This window comes from Myotis myotis, unplaced genomic scaffold (genome assembly GCF_014108235.1).
Source record: "Myotis myotis isolate mMyoMyo1 unplaced genomic scaffold, mMyoMyo1.p scaffold_m19_p_13, whole genome shotgun sequence".
NCBI classification, from domain to species: domain Eukaryota; kingdom Metazoa; phylum Chordata; class Mammalia; order Chiroptera; family Vespertilionidae; genus Myotis; species Myotis myotis.
In genome coordinates, this window is record NW_023416317.1 from 42,905,001 (window position 1) to 42,917,555 (window position 12,555).

The 12,555-nt window shown below is 36.3% G+C and overlaps 1 protein-coding gene across 4 annotated transcripts in view; it reads left to right on the top strand.

Moving 5' to 3' along the window:
- The window catches only part of CMC1 (C-X9-C motif containing 1), a 72,039-nt gene that overhangs the window by 54,026 nt on the left and 5,458 nt on the right, over positions 1–12,555 (top strand). For 2 of the 4 annotated variants that reach the window (XM_036332816.1, XM_036332819.1), the window contains 3 exons: positions 4,105–4,195; positions 9,488–9,604; positions 12,168–12,261. In XM_036332816.1, coding sequence (XP_036188709.1) covers positions 4,105–4,195; positions 9,488–9,604; positions 12,168–12,261 — 302 coding nt within the window. Of the gene's footprint in view, positions 1–4,104; positions 4,196–9,487; positions 9,744–12,167; positions 12,262–12,555 lie in introns of those variants that run through there. The other 2 variants (XM_036332817.1, XM_036332818.1) reach the window with 2 other exon arrangements.

Consider the following 12,555-nt stretch of genomic DNA (forward strand, 5'->3'; position numbering starts at 1 on the left):
ATTTTCAGTTCTACATTTTAAAATCTCTTCTGATTTAATAACTGATCAAAAGATCTTTTATACAGTGTTTAAAGTATATCTGTTTTTGTTCTTATCCAGTTTTGTAAAAGCAAATGGTTTTATGGTTAAGATTTCCAGTTGTAAAGTTATTGATACATTATGAACTTAAGGTGATTTTAAAATCTGTCCTACTACATGTAATTAATAAGCAAGACCTCCATAAATCTTTTTCATTTAGATAAAATTGAAGTTCTAGATTTTAAGGTGAGACCATTAAGATGATGGTGTAGTTACAGAAATATTACACATAACTTATATGTTAAAATTCTAAATTATACTTGCTTTTTATAATATAGCTGGAAAAATAGGTACTTTATAAATATTTTACTCATTAATGAAATAAAAGTACTAATGAAATAGAAAGTTACAAGTAATGCTGTGTCTAAAGGGGTTCTATAAAAATTTATAAGCTTAAGATTTCTAAAAAATTGTAGGTTAGTGGGATATAAATGGAGTGGTTTCTAGTCAAAGACGAGACATTAGGGATTATTTCTTTTAATTTAGTATGTTTTCAAAGTGCCATCTCATTGAATGCTTTAGCTGTAACTGGATGACTAAATTATTTTGCAAATAATGTTTGGGGTTTATTGAAATACTAAAATACAAATAAAAGTTCCATAAAGTAAATGAGTTAAAAACAATTCTAGCCGAAACCGGTTTGGCTCAGTGGATGGAGCGTCGGCCTGCGGACTGAAGGGTCCCCGGTTCGATTCCGGTCAAGGGCGTGTACCAGGGTTGCGGGCACATCCCCAGTGGGAGATGTGCAGGAGGCAGCTGATCGATGTTTCTCTCTCATCGATGTTTCTGACTCTCTATCTCTCTCCCTTCCTCTCTGTGAAAAATCAATAAATTATATTAAAAAAAAATTCTAAATGATTTTTTTCTCTATTGCTTTTATACAGAGGTTACCCTCCAAAGGTTTTTTCCTATAGAAACTGGAAATTATATAGGCTACTTGTACATAATTACAATGTGATTATATTGCCCATTACCTTAGCCCAGTGATGGCAAACCTATGACACGTGTGTCAGAGGTGACACACGAACTTATTTTTTTGGTTGATTTTTCTTTGTTAAATGGCATTTAAATATATAAAATAAATATCAAAAATATAAGTCTTTGTTTTACTATGGTTGCAGATATCAAAAAATTTCTATATGTGACACAGCACTAGAGTTAATTTAGGGTTTTTCAAAATGCTGACATGCCGAGCTCAAAAGGTTCGCCATCACTGCCTTAGACTAAAGTTAGGAGAAGACTTTCTGTTTTTCATAGATATACTTGACCTAAATTTTATTATACCTAAAACATATTTTTACTAATAGTTTCTTACATGGTATTGTGTTTTGTTTTGTTTTGTTTTCAGAGAAATGAGGGTTTACAAAAGAAAGATAGTCTCTCACGCTCTTGATTTTTTTTAAGGAAGAAAGTCTTGAATTCTATATTTAACTACTTTTCTTTAAAATTTAGAATAACTTTTAATAAACTCTCTACCCTCACTATTTATTGATATTCATTTGCATTACCTTAAGGTTTACTTAAGTGAATGAAATTTTATTTTTACAGGTATAGTGTTTAATGGTAATTAAATTATATAGAGGTGTTAGAGCTCTTTAACATTTAACATAATATTGAAAAAAGCAATTTCAATTAGATTTGTTTCAGAATACCATTTTAGAAATCATTTGGCAGTATTAGCAACATCATTATTATATGAATGTATGCTGATGTGGTATGAAAGAAAGACCCTCATTAAAATCTTGTTGCTAAACAAGTGACAAAACCCTACAAACAGCTTGAGGCTTTAGGCCAGTCACAGTTATTCCTGAAGAGATTTGGACAAGTGTGAAAATACATTGAATGTGCCTTTATTGTGATCAGAACACATAAATGCTATCTCTCGTTAATTCCCTACTAAGGGCATTTCTATTTATATTAGGGAAAGAAGTCTTAAAATAATGAATGCCTAAGCATTCTGTTGTGAATTTCTCAGTGTAAAAATATTGTGTTTGTTAAATTCAGAATGTGGACTTTTGATAATAGCCATTGTGTTTGTGTTTTCCAGAAAAGGACTAGGATTGGTCAACTATAAAATTTCATTAGGCAAAGTCTTTCTTACAGACATTAACTAAGTGAACTGGTCTGGAGTAGGTCTCTGAGGTTCCAGGAAGGAGAGGTGGTGCAGGGAGATCAGCCCATGGTTCATTACCACTGTCATCATGGAAGTTCCCTTCAAGAAGCCTTTAGGCAGATTTAGTCCTTCTGGGTTAACTTGATGTACATATTCCCTTTGAGTATTGCTCATGTCTTAATTTTTATTTGGGATAATTCTTGCTCCTAGAAAGGTAGATTTTATTATGCCATAAGTAGAAAAATTAACTTGTGTAGGCATGCTAATGACATTCCAGAGTGAAAGTTTTTGATTGCCATGGTCTCTACTGATAATGAGCTGATTATAAGTCTGCTTTGCATTTTTGAGTTGTAGGAAGTCCTTAGTCACAGCGCACAAAAAATGATCCCATGGTCTGATTTGGCCTGGAATCTAGCTCATTTGCACAGAGAGGATGGAGAACATTTCGTAATTGGAATCAAAAAGGTATCTGAGTAGGTTCAGGAATCAGAGAGCAATTGTTGGGACTACTGAGTCTAGTGAACAAGGAACTAAAGGAAGCTAATTCTATATTTGAAGTGGAGTATTACATGTCACCCATAATTTAATGTGATTAGAACCACTAAATTTTTGCATTAAAGTCATTACCTGCATCTATTGCCTTTGTTCCTATTCTACCATGTATCCTTCAAAGTATTCTGTGATACTACAGGTACATACTGATATCTCCGTTGTAAGGCTCTCGTCCCAGCAAAGTCCCTCTCATGAGTTTTTATGCACTTAACAAACCTCCATCATTTCCAGTTTGTGATTTAAAAAATATTTTTGTGACATATTATGTGTTTTCATGGAGTCTCCTGAAATTACCTGCTTGCTTTAAAATAATTATAAATTATATTCCTTAGTAACTAAATGAGTAACACACAGCTCAAGAAAAGGAAATCTTGATAACTTTTTATTACGAGTTAAAAAAGATAGTCAGAAAAAGTTAATTTTTTATCTAGTTAATTCTTTGTGAGGATGATATAATTTAAGGTTTCTCTCCCTCTTTTCCCCTTCCTCTCTCTCTAAAAATCAATAAACTATATCCTCGGGTGAGGATTAAAAAAACAAGAAAGGGGTGCTTTTATGCATCAAGAGAAGACATGCAGAGACTGGACACCAGATGCCCATGTCTAGAAACAGCTCCTTTTTTATTTACTTTTAAGTATATTTTTATTGATTTCAGGAAGGAAGGGAAAGGGAGAGAGAGATATAGAAACTTCAGTAATGAGCGAGAATCGTTGATCAGCTGCCTCCTGCATCCCCCACACTGAAGATCTAGCCCTGACCCTGGGAATTGAACCATCAACATTCATAGGTTGAAGCTCAACCACTGAGCCACGATGGCTGGGCGGAAACAGCTTTCCTTTTGTTCTTCTTACTCATTTCTTCTAGAATATCCTTTTCCCGCTTAGAAATCATATTTCTCTGCATCCCATCTGTCTCCTCACTCTATCTTAGAGGTCATCCTCTCTTCCTCTTTTCAAATCTCTTTGTTTCCACAAAGTAAATGACACTCATCTCATTCTGCCTTTCATTCTTGTACCTGTCTTTGGTAGAGCATGTGCTGTGTGCCAAGCACAGTCTAGGTCAGTGGTCAGCAAACCGCAGCTCGCGAGCCACATGCGGCTCTTTGGCAATTAGAGTGTGGCTCTTCCACAAAATGCCACATGTGGACGTGCATGTACAGTGCGATTGAAACTTTGTGGCCCATGCGCAGAAGTTGGTATTTTGTGGAAGAGCCACACTCAAGGGGCCAAAGAGCCGCATGTGGCTCACGAGCCGCAGTTTGCCAACCACCAGTCTAGGTAATAGATGTTAAATTATATCTGTCAGAAATTGTGTGGATATAATTACAAATTTTTTTTTTCTTTCCAAATGTTTTATTTCAGATTTTACCAAATGTTGCAAGGAGTCTGGAATGCTTATGGTAGTAAAATGCCGGAAAGAAAATTCTGCATTAAAAGAATGTCTAACCTCTTAGTAAGTAGTTATCTCAGTGTTTGTGTGTCTTTGTGTATGTGTATGGAGTATATGTAGTAGGTAAGAGTTTATTATTTAACTCATTCAATGTAATATATTCTGTACCCCTTCAATCCATCATATTTTTAAGCTGAGTCTAAAATATCAATTTGTTAAACATTATTCTTAAAAAAAGCAACATATTTATAAAGTGTTTCTTTAAGTTATGTGGGTCAGCATTGTATCTGATTAAATATATGAGGTCAGTAAACAAAAGCATGTTTTTCTTTTTGTTTTGTTTTTAATTATTGTTTAAAGTATTACATATCTCCTTTTTCCCCCGATTAACCCCCACCACCACTTGCACCCCCGAGGCAAGCCCCCACCGCCCCCAATGTCTGTGTCCATTGGTCATGCTACTATGCATGTATACAAGTCCTTTGGTTGATCTCTAACCGCCCCCCTCCCCTGCCTTCTCCCCGAGGTTGGAAGGTCTGCTCAGTGCCACCTTGTCTCTGGATCCATTTTTGTTCATCAGTTTATGTTGATCATTATATCCCACATATGAGTGAGATCATGTGATATATATCTTTCTCCCAATGGCTTATTTCGATAAGCATAATGCTCTCCAGTTCCATCCATGCTGTGGCAAATGGTAAAAGTTCCTTCTTTTTTATAGCAGCGCAGTATTCCATTGTGAAAAGCATATTTTTCATGTGATTTAATCAATTTCATGAAGAGGTTGATCTACAGAATATATTATAGATGGGTTTATAGTTAAGAAATAGTATTTTTCATCTTTGAGTAAGACAGTGCTCTGCTTTAGTTACTATTGACATTCTATAAAATGGATGTAACCACTATGCTCTCTCATCTTTTCATAGTGACATCTTGAAGCATTGTTTGTGCTCTGGTTTCTGCCTATCTCATCTTCATGAATTCAATAAACTGCAGTCTGACTTCTGTCCTCACTCCATTGAAGCTGCTCTTCCTAAAGGTTCTAGTACAGTGGTTTTCAACCTTGGCTGCACATTAGAATCACCTGGAAATCTTTTTAAAATCCTGATTTCTGGGCCTCATCCTCCGGAAATTCTGTTTCTTTGTTATGGGTTGAGGCCACAACATTAGTAACAAAGAAACAGAATTTCCAGAGGATGAGACACAGACATCAGGATTTTAAAAAGATTCCCAGGTGATTCTAATGTGCAGCCAAGGTTGAGAACCACTGTTCTAGTGGGTTCATGGTAGCCAAATTGAATCTCTTTTCAGTCCTTTCTTTTACTTCACCTCGCTGGTAATCTCATAAAATTCCCTTCTATCTGGCTTCCCGTTTCCTAACGTCTCTAGCTAATTCTTTGCCTTTCCCCCCCTTAACCTGTTCCTTAAATTTGCTTCCCTATTTCTCTCCTCATTCTTAAATCTGAGAAAGCTCAGTTTTCACTCATAGATTCAGTTACTTCCTGTTGACCGACATTTCTTTTTTTTTTTTTTATATATATATTTTTTTTCTTTCCCACTATGATTATGCATTTTTTTAAATTAAATCTTTAGTGTTCAGATTATTACATTTGTTCCTCTTTTTTTTCCCCCCATAACTCCCCTCCTCCCAGTTCCCGCCCCACCCTCCGCCCTCACTCCCCACCCACTGTCTTCATCCATAGGTGCATGATTTTTGTCCAGTCTCTTCCCGCATCTCCCACACCCCTTTCCCCCCCAGGAATAGTCAGTCCATTCCCTTTCTATGTCCCTGATTCTATTGTAATCAACAGTTCATTCTGTTCATCAGATTATTTATTCACTTGATTCTTAGATTCACTTGTTGATAGATGCATATTTGTTGTTCATAATTTGTATCTTTACCTTTTTCTTCCTCTTCCTCTTCTTTTTTTTTTCCAAAAGTCAGTTTTATTTTATTTATTTATTTTTGTTTTTTTTCTTTTTCTTTTTTTTTTTTAAATTAAATCTTTATTGTTCAGATTATTACATTTGTTCCTCTTTTTTTCCCCCCCCCATAACTCCCCTCCTCCCAGTTCCCGCCCCACCCTCCGCCCTCACTCCCCACCCACTGTCCTCATCCATAGGTGCACGATTTTTGTCCAGTCTCTTCCCGCATCTCCCACACCCCTTTCCCCCCCAGGAATAGTCAGTCCATTCCCTTTCTATGTCCCTGATTCTATTGTAATCAACAGTTCATTCTGTTCATCAGATTATTTATTCACTTGATTCTTAGATTCACTTGTTGATAGATGCATATTTGTTGTTCATAATTTGTATCTTTACCTTTTTCTTCCTCTTCCTCTTCTTTTTTTTTTTCCAAAAGTCAGTTTTATTTTATTTATTTATTTTTGTTTTTTTTCTTTTTCTTTTTTTTTTTTAAATTAAATCTTTATTGTTCAGATTATTACATTTGTTCCTCTTTTTTTTCCCCCCCCATAACTCCCCTCCTCCCAGTTCCCGCCCCACCCTCCGCCCTCACTCCCCACCCACTGTCCTCATCCATAGGTGCACGATTTTTGTCCAGTCTCTTCCCGAATCTCCCACACCCCTTTCCCCCCCAGGAATAGTCAGTCCATTCCCTTTCTATGTCCCTGATTCTATTATAATCAACAGTTCATTCTGTTCATCAGATTATTTATTCACTTGATTCTTAGATTCACTTGTTGATAGATGCATATTTGTTGTTCATAATTTGTATCTTTACCTTTTTCTTCCTCTTCCTCTTCTTAAAGGATACCTTTCAGCATTTCATATAATCCTGGTTTGGTGGTGATGAACTCCTTTAGCTTTTCCTTATCTGTGAAGCTCTTTATCTGACCTTCAATTCTGAATGATAGCTTTGCTGGATAAAGTAATCTTGGTTGTAGGTTGTTGGTATTCATCACTTTGAATATTTCTTGCCACTCCCTTCTGGCCTGCAAAGTTTCTGTTGAGAAATCAGCTGACAGTCGTATGGGTATTCCCTTGTAGGTAACTGAGTTTCTTTCTCTTGCTGTTTTTAAGATTCTCTCTTTATCTTTTGCTCTTGGCATTTTAATGATGATGTGTCTTGGTGTGGTCCTCTTTGGATTCCTTTTGTTTGGGGTTCTCCGTGCTTCTTGGACCTGTAAGTCCATTTCTTTCACCAGGTGGGGGAAGTTTTCTGTCATTATTTCTTCAAATAGGTTTTCAATATCTTGCTCTCTCTCATCTTCTGGCACCCCTATAATTCTGATGTTGGTACGCTTGAAGCTGTCCCAGAGGCTCCTTACACTATCCTCGCATTTTTGGATTCTTTTTTCATTTTGCTTTTCCGGTTGGGTGTTTTTTGCTTCCTCGCATTTCAAATCATTGACTTGATTCTTGCGCTCCTCTGGTCTGCTGTCGGGAGTCTGTATAATATTCGTTATTTCAGTCCGTGTATGCTTAATTTCTGGTTGGTTCCCCAATATAAGATCGAGGGTCTCATTAGTTTTCTTGTAGATCTCATTAAGTTTATCGGCGGCTTCTAAACAGTTCTTGAGAGACCTTAAAAGTGTGGTTCTGAACTCTATATCTTCCATTGACAATTTTGTCCTGTTTCTTTGTCTCCGCATTTTGTTATGCTTCCTTGGTGCACCCCCTAGTGGTCTTTGTTCGCAGTCTTATAGTTAAATCTTGATTGTTGTAGCTAATTCCAGGGAGGGTTTGACCTCCAGGCCAAGTGGCTATGAGAATCAGCTGTGTCAGCAGTGAGAGAACTTCTGTCCTCTAGGGAGGTGCTAATCTAGCCTTTGCCTGAGGCTATCCGGCAAATGCCTCTGTGCAGGGCTTGGGCGGGGCGGGTCGAACAGGATCAACAGGGTGGGTCGGAGAGAGCAGTTATGGTGGCACTCAGTCCTGTCCCCAGGGGCTCTGCCTCTCTGAGTCCCAGCACCCGCTGCAAAGCTCAGAGAGAAAGCTGCACTCGCTCTGACCGAAGCCAGACAATCCCGCTTCTCCCGTTTGAGTCTGGGTCCCTAGAGACTCGCCCGGATCTGGAGCTCAGAGTCTGCGACTCCCTCCCGATTGAAAACGCCAACCGTGCCCTCTGCCGCCAGCCCGCTCCGCGCACTCCGCACCTCAGAATTTGACTTCAGCACTGTGCCTCCTCTGAGTGTCCGTATGCGTTTCTCTTTCCTCCTAGTTGTAGGACTTCCACTCAGCCAGCGTTCCTGTAGTTCTGGGTGATGTCCCTTCCGTTTTTTGGTTTCACTTTTGAAGTAGTTGTTCAAAGCAGCAAACTCCGGCGTTAACCTATGCCGCCATCTTGGTTCTCCTCCCGACATTTCTATGCTTCTTTCTTCAGGCACAAAACTGAACTCAGCTACTTTTACTCTGCATTATGTGTCTTTGTGAATTATACAGTTGTCTAGTATCTTTCTTGTCTCCTAACTCTAATTGGTTATTTCCTATTGATTCATTCATTTCCCAAATCTCCCCAGATCCATTGCATCCTTTTCATCACAGCTGCTCCTCCTTTGGCCTAGGCCCTCATCATTTCTTGTCTGGGTCATTATAATAGTTTATTTATTGGATATCCTGCTTCTGACTTTGCTGCATGCAGTCAGATTCATCTAAGACACAAAGCTGACCTTACAGTTGCTCTCCTAATAGTGCCCCATCATCTTCAGGATAGATTTTAACTTCTTACTATGGCATAAATGGACCATCAGGATTTTGTTCTTGCCTTTTCTAGCTACATCTCAGGCCCTTACTCCTATGTGCATAATCTGCCATAGTGGTTCCAAGTTACCTACAGTTCTTTATGCATCATAGTTTTTCCTCATCTCTTTGCCTTTGCATACGTACCTTCTATAGGATTTCTGATGGTCCTTCAAACTGCAGCTCAAGCATTTCCCCTTGACATCTCCCCCTTCCTCACTTCTTCCCCATCTTTCCATGGTGCACTGGGCCATACCTCTACCACAGCACTTTGTATACTTAATTATAATTCACTCTTTACCTGTCTGCTCTGTAATACCATGGGCTCCTTAAGGATAGGCAGTGAGTGTGCTTCTCATTATATCCTGGGATAGTGCCGTTACCATTAGGTCTTTTTATTTTTCTGGTCTTTAATTAGTTTGGTGGAGTAATGTTTACAGTGAATTTATGACCATTACTAAAAATCTTCTTTTGAAAAAAATTTTTTTAATTTCAATTGCAATTGACATTCAATATTAGTTTAGTTTCAGCTGTTAAAATCTACTACTAATATTTGTGCCTGATGAACTGGATATCTGAATGTTATTAAAGTAAGCCTATATTAAATACTTGCAGAGTGATTCACTTTAAAAGATATTCATTTCTTTCTTATAGCTATACTGATCCTGCTTTTTATGAAGAATGTAAAATGGAATACCTGAAGGAAAGGGAAGAATTCAGAAAAACTGGAATTCCTACCAAGAAAAGGCTACAGAAGCTTCCAACAAGCATGTAGGCAAATACTCACATGATACTAACTTTATTCATGGAAATCACAATTACCTAATTTAATGGTCTCAAGGAAGTGTGTCTGCTTATCCTAAATTATGGAAATACTAATTTTATCTGAAATAAAGTTTTTTTAAAAAAATTTTAAAGTTAAGTTTATTAAATGAGATAGAAATAAATAGTGAAATGGGACATAGTTTGCCTGGTCATTATGGATTTTTCAAAAATTTTCCACAACTCTAGTTATACTAATTTTTAGGATTCTATATAGATCTTATCTTACTCTCTATCAATGTAGAGTGAAGGCTAATCATGGGACCTGAAGTAACTAAAGGAAAACAGGAATGGACAACCATCAAAGGTGTTAGTAACTAGGAAGTACAGCAGAGTGACTATGAAACAGAATCCTTCCTTGTTCTCCACTTATTAGCTATACAACTGGTAATAAGTCTCATACAGTTATTGTGAGGACTGAGTAGTGTAAGTACATAGACTAGAGCCTTGGACATGGTAAATGCTCTTTAATGGCTAGTTATTGTTATTATTACTAAAGGCTTATTTGGAAATATAGATGGTAGATAAGTATGTAAAAATTAATTTTAAACATCTTTGATGAAAATTTTTCTAAATGTATCACTATATTCCTTGGCCTGTTAATTTGGCTACTGAAAATACTTTAATCTTTTTAAAGAAAGGTCTTCTTTATAAACCTAAATGACCATTTTATAACATAATAATGGTTTCTGGAATGAACGTAAAATTTTTCTGTCTCAATGTAATAATATGGTCCCAGGTTGAGCTTTTATATTAAAAGTTGCTCCCCCACCCCCATGAACTATTAACTTTACTACAGCTATTGCAACCAGTTTCCAGGTAAGTACATTTTATATATGTTTACAGTTCTCATTAAAATCCCAAATAGAAATGACTACAAGGACAAGATTTAAATTTGTCCCCAACACCACTGAAATAGATCTGACATTTTTAAAGAACTTAAAGAGGACCCTAAAGAACCAATAGTTAATGTTCCACACTTTTCTCGAGTGAATCACTCAAAGAACTATTTTACTCTTATTTAAAACCCAAAGAAAACACATTTTCCCAGGCCACAGATCAAAAGGAGGGAGATTACTAGAGCAGAAAAAAGCAAAACAAATATAGAAGCCTAGAGGTCACATAGCATAGGGTTGGCATTTTTTATTGGTGCGTTTCCTAAAGCACAGGACTAATTTTTGTTTTTAATTAAAGGCAAAACATTTACTTTAAAAAGTTAGTGAAATATATAATATGTGGCTATTTTATAATTTGATTTGAATCAGAGTGGCCAACTTCAATTTTATATGGAAAATTCACTTATAGATGCTACTTTCCCCCTAGGTACTAGATATTTAAGTTCATCCTTCTTTATTATGTCAAAAACTAAACTATTGTTCATAGCTTTTAGACTATCCATGCTTATGCACTCTCAAGTCTACATCTACAATTATATACCTGCCTCAGTTCTTGTCTTGCTTGCTCATTCGTGCCTCTGCTGGTATTATTTTGTTGTGACAATCCACAGATTTTTTGCCAAGATCTACCTTCCCCAGGTAGGCTATCTGGATATGATCATTACTTTGTTTTCACATGATTCAGTCCCTTAGTTCTAAAGTTTGAATTTCCCCCTATTTTGGTTTTCTAATGTTTCACATAGGTGTCCCTGCTCTGCTTATGAATTAGGTTCCATTTTGACAGAACCTCAGTTTCCTTTTAGAGATGTAAATTTTGTTTTAGCTAATAGGGGATCAAGAGGAAGGGATGAGTGGCTATTTGTTGTTAGCTGTGTTCTCTTCATTGGTATGGATATGCAGAATTGGGATATTGTTATAAAAATCTGAAGATAAAGAAATTTTCAAGGGAAGCTCTTTGGAGCAAGTTTATAAGCTACAGATGGGCCATTCTTTCATTTCTTTTTGCATCTTACCTAGAACAGAGATGATAAAGTATACATTTAAAAATTAAGTATACATTAAAAATACTTAAGGCTGGGTACAAATAATTTTTGGTTAATCTTTCTAAGTAATCTTACACAACATTTATTTAGCACTTTAAACTGCCAAGAACATTAACCACTGACTTTCTGTTTTGATAGCTACCTTTTTGTTTAGATGGAAAAGCATTTTCTCCACTCAAAAGAAGTTAGTTTAACAAGATAAATGTCTGTTATATGAATTAAAATGAACAACAAACATTTAGTTCCAGACCTTGGAATATATAATCAACAAATTTCACCTCCACTTCACATGAAAATAATTTTAATTTCTTTGCAGTGTTCATAACATTATCCAAGCCTTTATCTCATACGACTTATTTTCTTTACATAGTAAAATTTCCAATCTTGGTTTTAAAGGCAAACCAGTCAGCTACATTAGAGATTAGATGTAATATACAGCTGCTACAGCCTATGCAACAACATGAGAAATAGTTTCTGCTGCTTTCATATTACACAGGTAGTTGCTTCCTTCAGCTAACGCCTGGAGTCTTGTATTAGTTTTATGCATATTGTGTTTTGTTCTGTTATTGGCAGGAGATTCTACTCCCTTGAGTCAGCTGTGTTCATTGGTCAGAATAAATTCCAGAATCTGACACCAATTCCATTAATCACAGACAAGCCTGAATAAGTGAGTAAGATAATAGAAAGACAAAAGAAAATATATGGTGAACAGTGAACATTGTTTATGTATGTATGCTATTCAGATAATATAGATGAGATCTGAGATATTCTTTTGAGTTTAAAATGGATGTTTGAAACTGTCTATTAAAAAGGCTAAAGGTTTCCCACATGAAACACTTTATCTCAGGCAAAGGATGAATGAAATCAAGTAATACATTTTATGACTAGTATTCTTAATACTGCAACCCTGAAAAATTGATATAAGTTTCCATGTGAAGCCATCCTTGTTATTTTCTTGTTT